The sequence below is a fragment of the Lissotriton helveticus genome, chromosome 9 (assembly GCF_964261635.1).
Source record: "Lissotriton helveticus chromosome 9, aLisHel1.1, whole genome shotgun sequence".
Classification (NCBI taxonomy): Eukaryota; Metazoa; Chordata; class Amphibia; order Caudata; family Salamandridae; genus Lissotriton; species Lissotriton helveticus.
In genome coordinates, this window is record NC_136070.1 from 226,433,204 (window position 1) to 226,450,893 (window position 17,690).

At 48.4% G+C, this 17,690-nt stretch overlaps 1 protein-coding gene across 1 annotated transcript in view; it reads left to right on the top strand.

The window, feature by feature from the left end:
• Positions 1–17,690, top strand: part of INO80 (INO80 complex ATPase subunit) — a 534,228-nt gene that overhangs the window by 215,077 nt on the left and 301,461 nt on the right. Inside the window, exon 14 of the mRNA XM_078659770.1 lies at positions 11,053–11,148. Coding sequence (XP_078515896.1) covers positions 11,053–11,148 — 96 coding nt within the window. The remainder of the gene's footprint in view (positions 1–11,052; positions 11,149–17,690) is intronic.

Sequence of the window (17,690 nt, forward strand, 5' to 3'; positions counted from 1 at the left end):
CTTCTTCTTTTGGTCCATAGAAATCTGAAGATCTGTATCAGGGGGTCCCCTAAATACTCAATTTAGGGTCTTTAAGAATAGTGAGAGGTAGTAGCCAATAGGCTACTTACCCCTGGGGTCACTATGCCACCTAGATTTTAATTTTCATTTAGAAAACCATGAAGATAAAGACTCGTGCACTCTGATTTCTGACTTTTCGGCCGCTGGTTTAGAACAGCGGGTCTCCTTAGCCACTCATCAAGCAGGTCATACCTTGGACGGTCTATTCACAAATAATTCTTATATCACTTATCTTTCAGTGCTCCCACTTATATGGACAGATCACTCGGTAGTTAAATTTACTATTTCAGTCAGGAATCATAAAAACTTTCCTCCTAGCACATGCCCTCAGATTAAATGTAGTAATTGGAAAAATATTGATCCCACGGTCCTATATAATACTTTAGAATCCACAATACCAGAAGACGTACCTGATCCTCAGGAAGCATCTAATAATGATGGACACTGGCTGCTCAATGCCTTTGACCAATTAGCACCCAATAAAAAAATGCAGCCAAACCGCACCAAACCCTCTGCGGCCTGGTTCTCTGAACCATTAAGGCTCGAGAGACAACGATGCCGAAATCTGGAGAGGCGCTGGCGTAGGAATTACGATAACAACGACAGAGACACCTACAAGAAAGCTCTGTCGAGCTACAAAAAACTTATTATTGCAGAAAAATGTAATTTCTATAGCACACAAATAGAATTAGCTCAAAATTCGAGCAAACAGCTATATCAGGTGGTCAAAAAATTAGCCAACCCACCGGCTCCTTCCATTATAGAGCCATCTCAAATTTTTTGCTATAAGGTAGCGGAATTCTTCAAGGCAAAGGTTAACGACATCTTTAACAACTTCACTAAAACAACTATCGCCGAATCTGCATATGTAGAGATCCCGCTCATGTCATCAAACCCAATTTTCGAGGCTTTCTCCCCATTATCTCAGTTGTCTATGGAAGAGCTTATGAACACTGTTAAGTCAGGCTCACCGTTGGATCCTTGTCCTTTACTCATCCTTAAACCACTATCCAAGCTGATAGCTCCGGTGCTCACCAACATTTGCAATGCTATGTTTCGGACAGGTGATTACCCCTCAACTTGGAAAAAGGCCATTGTTAAACCTCTTTTAAAAAAACCATCCCTAAATCCATTAGAGCCTAATAGCTAACGCCCTATTGCCTCGCTCCCTTATCCATCAAAAATTTTTGAAAAGGCAATGAACTTACAGTTGTCAAATTACATCGACCAGAACGAGCTGCTGGATGATACCCAGTTCGGGTTCAGGAAGGGTCACGGGACTGAGACTGCTCTGATAAAGGCAGCAGAGGAGGTCAGGATAATCATGGACCAGGGGGGTGCAGCGGTCCTAATACTTTTGGATCTGTCTGCAGCCTTCGACACGGTCGATCATACCATCCTGATCGACCGTGTCGCTGCAATTGGCATTCAGGGCAAAGCCAGAGCACTCCTGGCTTCCTTCCTGGCTGAGAGAGAGCAGTCCGTGAAGATGAGTTGTTACTGCTCTCCAAATTTCACCCTGCCTTGTGGAGTTCCCCAGGGCTCCTCGCTAAGTCCGACACTTTTTAACATCTATGTGTCGGACTTGGCGAGGGTGATCAAGTCATTCGGCATTAGACTAACCTCATACGCCGATGACACCCAACTGGTCCTGGCGATCCACAAAAATGGAGGAGCAGTAGCCGTGAACTTTCAGGAGAGCATGAGAGCCATCAGCACCTGGATGGACCAGAATTGTTTAAAGCTAAACTCTGACAAGACGGAGGTTATGGTATTTGGTGAACTGACCCCGTCTTGGTCCCCAGCCTGGTGGCCCTCGGAGCTGGGAACCCCTCCATCACCAGTTTCTAAAGTCAGAAATTTGGGAGTTCTATTCGACAATAAGCTAGCTTTTGTCAACCATGCTAACGCGGTGGTCTCAGCCTCTTTCTTTACCCTAAGAATGGTAAAGAAACTGCTTCCATTTCTTCCCCCAAATGCAGGAAAGACCGTAATGTCTACTTTGGTCTTATCTAAGGTGGACTACTGCAATGGCTTACTGTTGAACGCGCAGGAGCAAGTTCTGAACAAATTACAGCTTGTTCAAAATGCTGCTGCTAGGATCCTAACCGGCTCACCTAAGTACTCATCCATCTCTCCCATTATTCGTCAACTGCACTGGTTGCCGGTCAGAAGCCGTACAAAGTTTAAGGCCTTGTGTATTATATATAAGGCATTGAACAATACTGGACCAGAATTCCTCAAAAAGGCAATTATTGTATATAACCCTTCATCAAACCTAGTCCCTCACTGTTAATTTTCCGAAAGCGCCTTAAAACCTGGCTTTTTAATCAGTAAACTTTTCTTTATGGAAACCCTCTGTAATCTGTGATCTGTACTTTCCAGCGCCGAGACACCGTAAGGTATTTGTGCGCTATAGAAGTTTTATAAATAAAATAAATAAATAAATATATGACCACTTCCTGTGGGAAGTAGGCATAACCCTGTCTCAGAATCCCTAAGTTTGCCATGATGGCTAACTCTGAAAAGTTGTATCCACTTCAGGTAGCCCACCTTAGGGGTGGTACTAGCCTGGGGGTGGGCATGCCTCCCAGACTAGATATTTATTTGCCTGTCCAGGTGCCAAAGATCTCTGGACAAAGGGGGTCAACTTCCTGTCCTGTGAGGGAAGCCAGACTCGCTTATCAAAGGCGGTGGCTTATTTGAAGCTCCCCTGCCTTAGAATGCTAATCAGCATGTCATCCTGTGGGAGGGTGTGTGAATGCCCTCCACCCAAGCAGGCTTTGTTTCTGTTTTAAGAGTGGTGGCCATCACCCTTGGAGGTCAGAAACTTGTCTCTGGTGGCAGGCTGTAATGTAATGTAATGTAAAAATTCTTATAGAGCGCACTTACACCCACCGGTTTCTTGGCGCTATAGGCAATAGGGAGACAGATAGGAGAAAGCAAAAGCAGCAGCAGAAGAAATAACTAGTTATGTGCTCTACAGAACAAGTATGTTTTCAGGAGAGACCTGAAGTGGGGGTAAGAGGTGGTGAGCCTAAACTCTAAGGGGAGTGCGTTCCAAAAAGAAGGGGCAAGAAACGAGAATCTGAGCCCTCCATGTTTCTTGAGTTTGAAGGTGGATGTTTTAAGTAAAGCAAGATGGGAGGATCGGAGGTTACGGGAGGGGGCATAGTGGTAGAGAAGAGAGGAGATGAAGGCTGGGCCGAGGCCGGCCAGCGTTTTAAAGATGGTGCAGCCCAGTTTGAAGTTACACCGTTCGGCTACAGGGAGCCAATGAAGGGTTTTTAACAGTGGACGGACGTGCTGGTGCCTGGGCTGTTTAAAAATCAATTGTGCAGCGTGGTTCTGGACCAGCTGCAAACGATTCAACTGATAGGCAGGAATGCCAACATAAAGTGAGTTGGCGTAATCTAGCCTGGAAATTACCAGGGCCAATAAAGCCAGGGTAAGAGCCTCTGTAGTGAGGAATCGGGATATCTTACGGATTTTACGTAAGTGAAAAAAACTAGAGGAAACCACCGCATTAATCTGGGGTTTCATCGAAAGGTCTTTACAGATGACCACCCCAAGGCTTTTAGCAGAGTCAGCAGGGCAGGGGGGAGACCTAAGCGGGTAGGCCAAAAATTAGGACTCCATGGATTGGAGGTGCCCCCGATAAGAACCAGTTCGGTCTTATCGGGGTTAAGTTTCAAATAATTTGCCCCCATCCAATCGCTTATATGATACAGAGTAGACTGGAAGTTGTGAATAGATTGGTCCGAGGAGTCAATATCGAGGATCAGTTGAATGTCATCTGCATAATTAAATGCAGTGACATTGCTGCCTCGTAAAGACCGGATGAGGGGGGTAAGGTACAAATTAAAAAGGAGGGGGGAAAGAGAGGAACCCTGCGGGACACCACACGTCAACCCAACCTTGTCAGCGGAGAACTGAGAGAGACGGACAGCCTGGTGATGGTTACTCACGAACGAGCGAACCCAATCAAGGGCTAATCCCCGGATGCCGGCCTCCTCGACGCGGCCGACCAGGATATCATGGTCAACCGTGTTGAAGGCAGCCGACAGATCATGAAGCACCAAAGCCTGACTGGTGTTACAGTCCGCGCCCCTCCGCAGCTCCTCCTTCACTGAGAGAATGACCAACTCAGTTGAATGGGCAGGTCGAAACCCGGCCTGTTGAGAGTCGAGGAACTGCGAGTGTTCAATAAATGAGCTCAGAAAATGGGTGACGTGAGTCTCAAGAACTTTACTGAGGTAAGGAAGTAGGGAAATGGGGAGAAAGTTGTTCATGAGGGAAGGATCAGCATTGGGCTTCTTGAGAATGGGCACCACAACAGCGGTTTTGAAAGAGCTAGGGACTAGGCCCACTTTGAGTGAGTTGTTGAGAAGAGTCAAAGGGGGGATGGGGCAGGCAGTAAAGGCCTCACGCAGGACATGGGGGGGACAACAGTCAATGGGGGAGCCAGAGGTCACCTTATTTAACAGGGTTAGAAACTCGTCCTCCGAGATAGGAGGTATCTGTGTAATTTGCTGAAGATTGTGAACGGCAGGAGTGGTGACTGGAGTGGGTGAGTCAGGAGGGGCAAAACAAGAAATACTATTTTTAATTTTAGTCACTTTTGCAATAAAAAATGAATTAAGTGAATAACAAAGTGCCTGGGAGGGGGGGTTTAATAGTAATCCTATCTGGATGCAAAAGTTCTTCAACAATGGAAAAAATATCTTTTGCCTTAGAGGCTGAGTCTACGATTTTCTTGGAGAAATAGAAAGTTTTGGCTTGTAGGATAGCTAGCTTATAGTCTTTGAGCAGGGTCGTGAATATCAGCTTCTTGTCAGGAGTGTAAACTCGTTGCCAACAGCGCTCAGCCTGTCTAAGTTTAAGTTTCTTTACTTTAAGTTCCTCTGAGAACCATCTTTGCGCATCGTAGTGGCGTTTTAACCTGACCTGTTTAAAAGGGGCTACAGTATCACTAGCCGATTCGAGCCAGCGCTGCAGGCCTAACGCCTGAGTGTCTAGAGAATCGCACTCAGGTGGGGAAGAGGCTCTAAGTAGAGTGACAAAAGAGCCCAAGTCAGCCCTATTCCAGTTCCTAGCTGGACGATTGCCTTCAAGGGTACGACTAGCATGAGTGGTAACGGCAAAGGAGAAGGTAATAATGGAATGGTCCGACCAAGGACAGGGAAGAACAAGGGGAGAGGAGATATCCAGGTTAGAGGTCCAAACCTGGTCGAGGATGTGGCCTTTGTCATGAGTTGCTAGATAAATATGTTGAGAGCAGTTCATATAAACTACAAAAGAGAGAAACTAGGTCTAAAGTGTGTGTTAATACAGAGGCTGATGACTAACAACTATGCAGAATGAATCATATCAGGCTGAGAAATTCCCATCCGACCACCCTTATTGGCGGAGTATCGTCATGTGGGAGTTGGTACATGATCCTGATGCCGCCCCAACCATCCAGAAGACGGTGCGGATATGGATCTGTAAGTATTCTCTAGCCAAGATAGTATTCAAAGAGTGGAAAGATGATTAAGTGCAGTGCTCAGGAGAAAGTGAAGCTAAAATTGACTACTTAAACAAAAAATATGTTTAATGAAAATTGTCTAAGTGTCAGAGTTAAAACCACGCCCACATAGAAAAATTATAACTATAAGGTGGCGCTGTGCAGGTCGGTCAACATGTTTCAGCCAGTTTGGAGTAACTTTCCGGCTTTCGTCAGGACCAATAGATGTATTAGCTACTGCAGATCTAAAGTGTAGTGAAAATAAGATTTTTAAAAATACTTTACGAAGTAGTATTCTCCTTGGACCTTGGAGCCCCAATGTATCCTGGAGAGCTAATTTTTCTTTTTCTTTTCCCAGCTTTATGTGGGGAAAGACCTCACCTCGCCCGGCAACCTACTCGGGAAATGGAGGCCCCGCTCTGTCCGTCGGTACCTCTTGCAGTCATCCAAGAGCAGCACCTCCACTTCCTCTTGGATGACTGCAAGAGGTACCGACGGACAGAGCGGGGCCTCCATTTCCCGAGTAGGTTGCCGGGCGAGGTGAGGTCTTTCCCCACATAAAGCTGGGAAAAGAAAAAGAAAAATTAGCTCTCCAGGATACATTGGGGCTCCAAGGAGAATACTACTTCGTAAAGTATTTTTAAAAATCTTTTTTTCACTACACTTTAGATCTGCAGTAGCTAATACATCTATTGGTCCTGACGAAAGCCGGAAAGTTACTCCAAACTGGCTGAAACATGTTGACCGACCTGCACAGCGCCACCTTATAGTTATAATTTTTCTATGTGGGCGTGGTTTTAACTCTGACACTTAGACAATTTTCATTAAACATATTTTTTGTTTAAGTAGTCAATTTTAGCTTCACTTTCACCTGAGCACTGCACTTAATCATCTTTCCACTCTTTGAATACTATCTTGGCTAGAGAATACTTACAGATCCATATCCGCACCGTCTTCTGGATGGTTGGGGCGGCATCAGGATCATGTACCAACTCCCACATGACGATACTCCGCCAATAAGGGTGGTCGGATGGGAATTTCTCAGCCTGATATGATTCATTCTGCATAGTTGTTAGTCATCAGCCTCTGTATTAACACACACTTTAGACCTAGTTTCTCTCTTTTGTAGTTTATGTTATAGAATAGGGGAATGGGACACTAGGTCGATAAATATTTCCCTTGCCCCCCTTTTATAGTATTTTTTGTGAGAGCAGTTCATACCCAGTAACAAGTCGGAAAAAGTGGATGAACAAGCACTCTCTCTATCATCAGAGGGCCAGTAGTTGAAGTCCCCTAGAATCAAGATTTTTGAGTTATTAATGACCAGCTGGGAAAGCATGTCACCAAACATTGACGGGAAGTTGGGCATAGGCTGAGGGGGCCGATAAGCCAGGACACAAATAAGGGGGGCCACTGGAGATTCCAATCTAAGGGTAAGGCAGTCGACCAAAGGGATAGTGGCAGTAGCTAGTGAGGAAAATCTGATAGGATGTTTAATAATGGCTGCCACCCCGCCACCCGGCTTACCCGAGGATCTATTGGCTTGGAGAATGTAGTAACCCGGCGGAACCGCCGCGAGGATATCCGGAGAAGACTCCTCATTAAGCCAAGTCTCGGTGACAAGAAGCATGTCAGGTTTATCCGAGTCCAAAAGCTGGAAGATCTCCTGCTGATGTTTGACCAGCGAGCGGGTGTTTAAGTAGCTCACTGTAAAGTTGGAACTGACAGCTCTTTTGGCGGGAGGGGGAGGGGCGGCCAAGGGAGTCTGCATAGCAAGTGGAGGGGCCACGGCTAGAGGAGGATCAAACTCCGGGAAAGCTATTCGGGGGCAGAGCAATCCCAATGAGTCTAATCTGGCAAGTATGGTCGGTCGGAGGGGCCGCTGGGAGTGCAGGCGTATCAAATCAGAGGCAGTATAAATATTAGATTGGGCAGAGTAGCATGCCCCTTGCCCCGGCCGGCCGCGGACGGGCGCAGACGGGCTTACCTTAGGCGCACCGTCGACGCGCCCGCTGCGCTCGTCCGCTGCGCGTCTGATAGGCCATTGCAATTTATAGCTTAACCCCACCTCCAGCTAGACCGCAGCGAGCGGCACCGCCGGGATCCAGGTCCTCACCCAAGATGGCGCCTGCCCTCCACAGCAATCGGCACGTCAGCCGCGGTGGACCGGGGCAGGGAGGCACACCCTGAAGAGGGAGCAGGTATTTAATCACCCGCGATGTAACCTGGAGTAAGTCAGGCACAATAAGGTGAGGGGAGTTAATAAATTGTTAAAAAGGTACAAAGCGCTGAGAAATTCAATTAAAACCAGTCAAGAGATGCAATGGTAAAACGGGTGGCAGAGGAGCTCCGCGCTGCTCACAGCTCGCAATCTGTCCCCAAATGTGCAAGCGGATCTCGTGAGTGCTGCCACCACCCTTCAGACACCGCAAGGCACCCCATGTCTCTGGCCAATTTATGGCTTAACCCCACCCCCAGCTAGACCGCAGCGAGCGGCACCGCCGGGATCCAGGTCCTCACCCAAGATGGCGCCTGCCCTCCACAGCAATCGGCACGTCAGCCGCGTGGACCGGGGCAGGGAGGCACACCCTGGAGAGGGAGCAGGTATTTAATCACCCGCAATATAACCTGGAGTAAGTCAGGCACAATAAGGTGAGGGGAGTTAATAAATTGTTAAAAGGTACAAAGCGCTGAGAAATTCAATTAAAACCAGTCAAGAGATGCAATGGTAAAACGGGTGACAGAGGAGCTCCGCGCTGCTCACAGCTCGCAATCTGTCCCCAAATGTGCAAGCGGACCTCGTGAGTGCTGCCACCACCCTTCAGACACCGCCTGATGTCATTCAGCACATCAGTGGCTGGTAGGTTTTCAGGGGGCGCCTCTAAGGTGCCCTCTGGGTGCATGTATTAATAAATCCAACACTGGCATCTGTGTGGGTTTATTATTATGATATGTTTGATACCAAACATCCCTATTTTCCGTGAAGCCATCATGTAGGTGGGGAACTTGTTTTCGCCAGTATCCAGCACCTGGTTTTAATATGGCTACTGAACTAGAATTCACAGGGGCATATCTACTCATGCAAATATGTCCTCACATAAAATATAATGCACCCTGCCATAGGGGTGAAAGGTCTGCTGTAGAGGTGACAACGCCTTGTTTTCGGAAAGGAGGACTGTAATGAGGTCTAGTTAGCAGGGCTCTGCACCGTCGGAGTCGAAAATCAGCATCTAGTAGCTACAAAGGAGGGAAACAGTGGGGGAATTGCAACAAAATCCCACTTCTCCACAGGAGGTCATGTATCTAGTGGACCCTGGTGCTCCCAGGAACCCCAAGAGGCTTATCCATGTGAACCCCCTTAAGCCCTATCATGACGGGCTGATGCGACCATGCTGATGGGCACTGATGAGGAAAAGGAAAAAGAGGTTGAACCTCTCCCTAACCTTCTCCCTCAATACCCTAAAGATGGGTCAATAGAGGGTGTTGTCTTTTCAGACACTCTCTCTGCCCGAACAGCAATCTGACTGTCGGCAAGTCCTGCACCAGTATGCTGAGCTCTTCTCATTGACCCCTGGTCAAACAAGCTGGTATACACATGATGGGACTCTGGGGACAGTCTACATGTCAAAAATAAAATCTACAGGGAAGTCTAAGTCAAAGAGAGCATCAGGGCTAAAGTCTGCAAGATGCTGGAATTGGGTGTCATTGAGCCCTCTGAGAGCCCCTGTAAACCAACTTTGGGATTGTCCAATCAAGCCCCTGTAAACCAATAAGGGTCGCCTGGACTCTCTACACAGTGTACTTCGTTTTAGTGTACTGAGAGTCAGCTTCCTATATTTCCCCTTCTCATCACTCAAAAGAGGAGGAGAGCCTTCATCAGTTGGACTTCAAAAGAGCTTTAAGCTTTTACATCGATCATACCAAGGACCATCAGGTGCCATCAGATTCTTTGTAAGATTTCTTGCAGCGACAAAAAGAAAAGGACTGCGCAATGACCAAAAACAGCCTCCAGAATGTCTACAAGCCTATTCTACTAGGGCTAAGGCTACCACCACTGTATTGGCCCTTGAAGTGCCTGTCCTGAACATCTGTCTAGCTGGCATGGGGGCATTGGTACACACATTCATGGAGCACTGCTGCCTTGACAACCAGGTCCGACTGAAAGAACCTGTTTTGTTCTGCAAGATTATCATGTCTAAACCCACTCCACAAAGCCTTTTTCTTTGGGAGGTAATGCTTTGATATTCATTCTAAAGGTGAGGAATCTGCGATTAGACGTATCCTTCAGAAGAACAAGTTCCTGGTGGATAGCCTAACCACAGATCTCCGAGTGTCCTCCTACCTCCCCTTTCTGTGGAGAGGTCTCTTTTTACCAGCTAAAAAGGTCCCAAATTAGAAATATTCACACTGGTACCGACATGTTTGTATTGTCTGCCAGGAGATGCTCAGTTCTTTGCCAGGTGAGAGGTACATTACTACTTTGTGTGAAACACAGCATATCCTTCAGATGATGAAGGCTTGGTGGAACAACTAGTATAGATCCATCTGTGTGTGAGAGATATGGTCAGATGCCTTCAGTCGTTTGAGACATATAGATTTGTGGAGGATACTTCAGCATTGTTAGTTTGCTATCAGGAATATTGGGGAGCTTGAACAGTGATTGAGGTTTGATTTGAGGGTGAAATTTGACTCTTCTTAGTAATTAAGTTGTACTCCTTGCCTGAGTCAATTAAGGAGTCAAACAAGAAACTGACGTTGGCACGTAGGTGTGGTGCGGATATACAGCTACGCCACTATAGGGGCAGAACAAAGCCTAAGTAGTGCCGCACACCATCACCTAGTAGCATGCTCGTGCGCTGCTACAAAAAGTTTCTGGATCCGTTCTGGTGTCTAGGAAATATTCTACAGGTGAAGACTCTGAAATCAGACAGAGTATCCTCCAGAAAAGGCCCTCTGAGACGATCATTTACTTACTTTTTTGTCTGTACCTTTTCTGTGTTTGTCTGTCTTCATGTAGATTTTGATATCTTACTGTGTCCAATGAGGCTGTGCAGTTGTAAATAGTAGATCTCTCTCCAACTCAAGTATTGAGCGCTACTCTAGTTAAGTGTCTGTGGAAAGTATATTAATCTATAGCAGACCATGCTTTAAATAAGCAAGTAACATACCTTTGGCACTAGGTTTGCTGTATCATTTGGGACATGGAGTCTAACACGACTGACCCAACATCCTTAAGGGGTAAAGTTAGAGGACTTGATATGGGCTGGGCTGTTCTCACATAATGATTCAAAGTAGGAATGAAAGGCGTATTCGCAGGTTCAGGCTAATGTTCCACAGAGTCTGTTTAGACCTTCCCTTTAGATTAGAGCTTTAAGCAAAACCATAACCGACCAATGTTAAAAGTAACTCAATATTCCTCACCACAACAAAATAAAAAATAGCTATATCATTCTCCATTTTCACATTTTAAACCTTCTCTTTTTCAGAGAGATAACATTTGGGGGCCTTTCTTAATCATTTCACCAGCATCCACACTCAACAACTGGCATCAGGAATTTACCAGATTTGTTCCACGATTTAAGGTAAGAGATATGTCAAAGAAACTGTAGCTATTAAAAATAATTTCTTGATGACTCAAAACGTTTTGCATTTTTAATCATGTCCTTTTTAATTCTGGAAAGAAAGCTCAGTAAGCTATTACACCTCAGATGTGTCATGGGAGCAGAGTTCAAATTGTAGACCTTTGTGATTGGAGAAGTGATTTGTAGTCCCACCTTCAGCATATAAATCATGAGATTCCAGGCATATCACATTATCACCCTGGGCCTAAATTAAAAAGATGTGTGATGTACATATGTATAATGTCTAAAAATATTTGTGAATGTAAAAATTCACACTGACAATGTGCCTCTCCAAATGACATATTCACATCTGCCCGCCCCAACTCGCCATGGTGAATTCCTTTCTTGCTCATTTACGTTCAGAATCCTCATGGTCAAGATGGTTCAAATAAAATAAAAAATATTTCTTGTAAAGCACTGCACTGTTCTTGGAACTAGTTTTGCACTATTGCAAAAGCAGTAATTGAAATGAACTTTGAAAGTGCTGTAGTCAGTTTAGTCTGTTATCCTTTTAAGGTTGAGTTCCAGGTCTGTTGGGCAATACTAATTCTCTTCTCCTATTATATTCCTGGGTTAGGCTCATGTAATGAAGTAGCTTATTTCTCACATTGTCCTCACAATTACATTTTAGCCGTGAACTTTTGCACATATTTGCGTGCGCGACAATGTTGGATTTGTTTCTCTGAAGCTAAACTTGTTTACACATCTAGGTTTGTACAACATTATCACAATGCCCTGAACATCATGTACAAAGTTTTTTTGACACTATGTACAAATGTCATCTCTTTCTTCATCCACGGCGTGACAGGGCTATCTACATAGCTATAACAAAACTAATCTATATCCACATCCAAGGCTGCTTTCTATTATAAGAGATGCGCATCCCGATAGATTAGTAGAGGACACACTTCAGCTGATACCGAGGGTCCTTGCAAGATGAGAATTGATCACGTAGCTGTCTGACATCTCATGAGGGGTGTCCAGTTTGTGACCAAGACAGGGTCCTTCATTCTCTCCCATCAGGTAATGGGGTTGGATTGTCTCTTGGGGGGGATTCTTGGCTCTACACGTACACACACACTAGGTACACTTACAGTAGGGTTTGCATAGTAGGAGTACGCTCGATTACTGACTTGTTTTATATGCCTGCATATATACACTGTTTTAGCACTATAGTAGAACTATATCTACTATTTACGCTCTTGGTGCTTGTAATCACTTGTTCGAGGCATATGAGCTGCAGATTGTACACTTAGCATTAGATCGCCACCTGGTGTTGGGCTCGGATGATTGCAGGTTGTTGTTGTCTTGGAAGAAGTCTTTGTAGTCACGAGATAGGTGACTCCTCCCTTGGACAATACTGCGCATGGGCATCGGCTCCATCCTTAGATTGTTTTTTTCCGCCACTGCGTTCGGATGAATGTTTCTCTGCTCCAGCTAGAAAAACACTTTTTCAAGCACCTCGAAGCGCAAAACTTCCTCAAACTGCAAATAACTACCTTCGACATCGACTACAATAGTTTCGACGCCATCAGTTCTTTTCCGGTCATCGATGCGGGCCGTTGGGCCTATCGACGCTGTGCGGCCTACATCTCATGGACAGAACTCAGTTCAAAAGATGCCCGGTATGTCGAGCAAAGTTTCCACATAGCGATCACCACGAGGTCTGCAACCTCTGTCTATCGCCAGAACACGACAAATCGACCTGCACAGCTTGTGCATCCTTCCGATCAAAGAAAACCATCCGGGATCGGAGGGCCCGTCGACACGAAATGAGGAGATCAGCTCCGGAACCGGAAGATATCTTCGAAGAAGAGGTCCCGCTCGTTCCCGAAGAAGATTTACCTGATCTCCAGATCGTGTCAGAGGCAGACGACTCATATGACTCCATTCCATCGGGTCAGCGCGTGAGTACTACTGCCCCTGCACCACATACAGTTCACAAACCGAAGGCAAAGGTCAGCACTCCGCCCGGTGGGCCCAGTCGAGACCGAACACCCGCTTCGAAAGCCCCGCCTTCGAGCCCGGCTCCGAAGAAAATAACTAATCCTTCTAGTGCCTCGGCACCGAGCAAGCCGCACGTGCCGATTCCACCTCTTCCATCAGCACCAAAACCCAAAGCTAGCTCGGCACCGAAACCAAAGGATGGCTCGGCACAGAAAGACCTCTCGGCACCGAAGCCTAAAGTAGTATCAGCACCGAAACCGAAAGCAGTACTGGCTCCGAAGCCGTCCACTTCTAAACCTAAAAGTGTGAAGCCATCGTCCGACGCCTCAAAGCCGACGACACCAGCTCCCACACCTAAAACACCTTCTTCAGTGCCGAAGCCCACAAGGCCTGATTCCGATGTGCCCGAGCCCTCGAACCTGCCTACCAAGCCGAAAACAACACCTTCGGCACCGAAAACTACACCAAAGGATGTTTCAACACCTCCCAAGGCTAAAGACACAAAACAACCTCGGCTGGAACCGAAAAAATCGACGCCCAAGAAAGTTGTACTTGAGGAGGAATTTTTCTTGCCAGATCCTCGACAAAAGATCATCTACATTAACCCAAAAACAGGCCATGTAGAAGCTACACCTCACAAAAATGGACCAGGAGATGCACCGCCCACACCTGTGGTTCCTGCCAAGAAAAAGGACTGTGCAACATCCCCTATGCACTTTTCCTTTCCTTTACCTCCTCCTCCTGTTCCTCTTCACATATCACCTCAGATCTCTCCTGCACATTCTCCACTTTTATCATCACATTCACCTCAACATGATGATGATGAATATAGTCTGGGTGGAGGGGATGATATAGATGAGCCTTTCCCATAACACATGGATGACGTTATATGGGACTTGCCAAACCCACAAAATGCGCCTGATATTCCTGACCCGCAGTTATACCCTTCAAAACCTTTCCCTCCAGGGGATAACATTGGTTTAGTCATTTATTAAACAGAGCTGCTGCTTACCACAAAGTCACTATGCATTCTGATGAGGCTGAGTAGGATTTTCTCTTAGATACCTTTGAACAGTCTCAACGGTCTGTTCAAAGTCTTCCCATGATTAAAGGGGTTATCAAACATGCTCCAGAGGTATTAAAAGACCCTGTACGCACTAGAATTTTGAACCCCAGAATTGAGAAAAAATATAGGCCTCTACCCACAGACCCAGTCTACATTAAAGGACACCTACCATTAGATTCTTTAGTTGTGTCCAATGCTAGGAAAAGGGCAAATTCTCAAACTTCTGGCGAAGCACCCCCACCTGACAAAGAATCTAAAGTAATTGATGCGTCAGGTAAAAGAATAGCTGCACAAGCCACCAACATATGGCGCATAGCTAATACACAAGCCCTCTTCTCTCGTTACGATAGGGCTCATTATGATCAATTAGAAAAACTACTTGAGGGGGCGTGGTTTGGGCGCCGACTGGGATGGCGGCGTCAGCCCGGAGCTCCGTCCCGGATCCCATACTTCTCCTGAAATTCCTCGCTAATGAGCCGGCGAAACATCCGGAAACTTTGCCCTCCGCGTCAGATTCACCGGGGCAAGATTTGAGGAGACAGCGGAGGCCCCACGGCAGAGCGGAGCACCGGCACGGCGCTCCTGAGGGACTGGAGCCAAGGACCTAAGATGGCGGCGGCTCCGATCGGCGGCGGGGGAACAACGGACCACGGCGCTTTCCGGCTGCGGTGAAACGAGAGCTGCTGCCGGGTGGGAACAGCGGAACGGAGGCCCGACAACACGGAGGGGGTTGGCGAAGTCCGCGAAGAGGTGAGCGCTGGGCTGCTCTGCGGCCGGCGACCGAGAGGCCCTTCCCCCCACCGCTGTCCTCGGCTGCCCTCGGGGAGTGGGCTGCCCTGTGGAGCTGGGCGGTGACGGCGGGGCCAGCGCTGGAAAGCGGGCAGGTGCAGAAGAGACAGAGGCCCCTGGAGGAGCAGAGCGGCGGGATTGTGGAACAGATCCCCGGACCTGAGGCTGGTCGGTTGTTCGGCGGGGGCCCCTGAGAGAAGCCCTGCAGTCAGGAGGGTCTTGCGGTGATAGCGGGGAGCGGGACGCAGGCTCTTGAGGTGCCTAGTGTGCGGCTTCTGACGCTAGTGTAGAGCTGGCCCGGAATAGCGCTGCCATCTACAATTAGAGTGGACTGACCCGGATGACACCGGCGACCATCGCATCGGGCGGCTGAGGGCCCCGGCAGGGCTTGCAGTTCAGATCTGGGTTAGGAGCTCAGCGGAGGCGGAGGGACTGCGGAATCCTTTCCCCCCTCAGGCATTACGCTCTCGCGTGGGACAGTGAACGGAGTGGCAGGGAATCAGCTGCAAGCACAAGGACACGGGGAGATTGGACCCGAGATTGAATGGCGCAGGGCCCCGCCGACTGCTGAGAGGTGGTTTGCTCCTGAGAAGAGCAATTGGAGGCCGGCCATTTTGATCGCTTGAGTGATCTCCCTCACACCGGGCGTCCTATGGCCTGAAGGGGAGAGTTAATACCCGGTGCACACGCAGTGCTGGAACGGAGGGTATCCTTGCCCAGGGAGTCGGAGCCGCGGCTGAACAGTCCGCCCTTGGGTGCTGTTGCGAAGACCCGAGTGGAGTCCAAGATGGCTGATGTCGGTGGCGCAGCGGCGGCAGGGCTGAACCAGGGTCAAACGAATGAGCTGAGCATGGGTGACACGCTCCAGGAATACCCGGATGCATCGGCACAGGAACGCAGACTGAATGCACGCCTAGACAATATACTGGAGGCGATCACAGCGACCAAGGAGACACTGCACCAAGATATAGCGCAGGTGGCCACGGGACTGGGCCTCCTGAGGGCAGATCACGCCAAACTCTCCGATAGGGTGAAAGAAAATGAACGGCTACTCCAGGAGCTAAAACCGGCGGTGGTCACTGCAGAGCATAAACTGTCCGATATCCTTACCCGACTGGCGACGCTGGAGAGACGGGCGGAGGATTCCGAAAGTCGCAACCTCAGGAACAACGTAAGGGTAGTGGGCCTGCCGGAGAAAATCGAGGGGGACGATGCAGTGGCGTATATGGAGGACTGGTTCAGATCCACCGTAGCTCCTGAAGGCTTATCTCCGTTCTTTTCGATCGAAAGGGCGCATAGGGTCCCGTCTCGCCCGCCCATGCAGGGTCGCCCCCCCAGACCGATGGTGGCCAGGCTCCTGCATTTCAAAGACCGTGACTTATTGATACAAAGGGCGAGATCCGCGGGACCCTTCCAGGTGGACAATAGCTCGGTCACAATCTTCCCGGACTATACACAGGAAGTTCAGAGGAGCAGAGCTACGTTCCTAGCGGTCAAGAAGGAACTGAGAGAGGAGGGAATACAATACTCGCTACTCTTCCCAGCTAGACTGAGAGTGATCCTGGACGGTGTGACCCAATTTTTCCACACCCCTGATGAGGCTTGGTCGTGGCTAGAATTGTACAGAGCAGGAACTGACCGTCAGCACAAAGGCGGGAAGGAGAAAAAGAGGCCAGTTCAGATCCGAAAGTCTCAGCGGATCCGTAAACGCGACAGACTCAAGCAGGCGATGAGAGAAGACCTGATGGCGGCGGAAAGGAAGGAAGCGCTGGCTGCAACGGCGACTATCACGGGGTCGCAGCGGGGGGAGTTGGAGGAGGACTCGGACTCGGAGGGCGGGGGAAGAAAATCAGGAGGAGAACTCTCTGAAGCTGACAGCTCTGGAGGACCGACGGTCACACCACAAACGGCAGATGGACTGTTTAATGAATAGTATGGGGGCATGGTGCTGGCCCTCCACTGGAGCACATTTGTCCTGATGGTTGGCGTTTGGCAGGTACTCTGTTGTAACTTTCATATGGGATCATGGGCTTGGGGTGAGGGTTGACCTGCCCCGGGTCGGTACTGAAGCATCCCCTACTGCCCTTAAGGCCTCCTGTGGAGACAGCCACAGGATAGTGGAATAAGTGTGATGTTACAGGTTTGGATGGGGGCTAAAGCAGTGCTCTTAGGTCCTGTCCTGGGGAGTGGGGTTGGGGAAGTTTGTTGGGGTGTTTTGGGGGGGTATAGCTGCAACGATGGGGGGGGTAGGTTAACTCTGTTGAGGTGGAGGGGGGGATGGCGGCGATGGGGTCGTTACCTGATTTGAAGTGCCTCACATGGAATGTTCGTGGACTAAGGACTGTGTCAAAGAGATACAAGGTGCACGCCTATCTGGTGAGGAGGGGTGTCCAAATTGCTATGTTGCAGGAAACTCATTTAACCAAACAAGAATGTGATGCATTGCAGAAAAGGTGGCGTGGCCTTGTGTTTGGTACCTCTTATTCAGCGTTCGCGAGGGGGGTGCTGGTATGGATCAGGGCGGGGATCCCTTTCCAGGTCACGAGTCAATTGGTGGACCCTGGGGGGCGGTTTGTGGCGGTGGAGGGGAGGCTATATGGCCGTGAGGTGGTCTTGTGTAGTGTTTATGCCCCCAATGTTGATCAGGCCCGATATTTTGATGTTCTCACGGGCTCGCTGGCCCACTTTCTGGCAGGCCCCA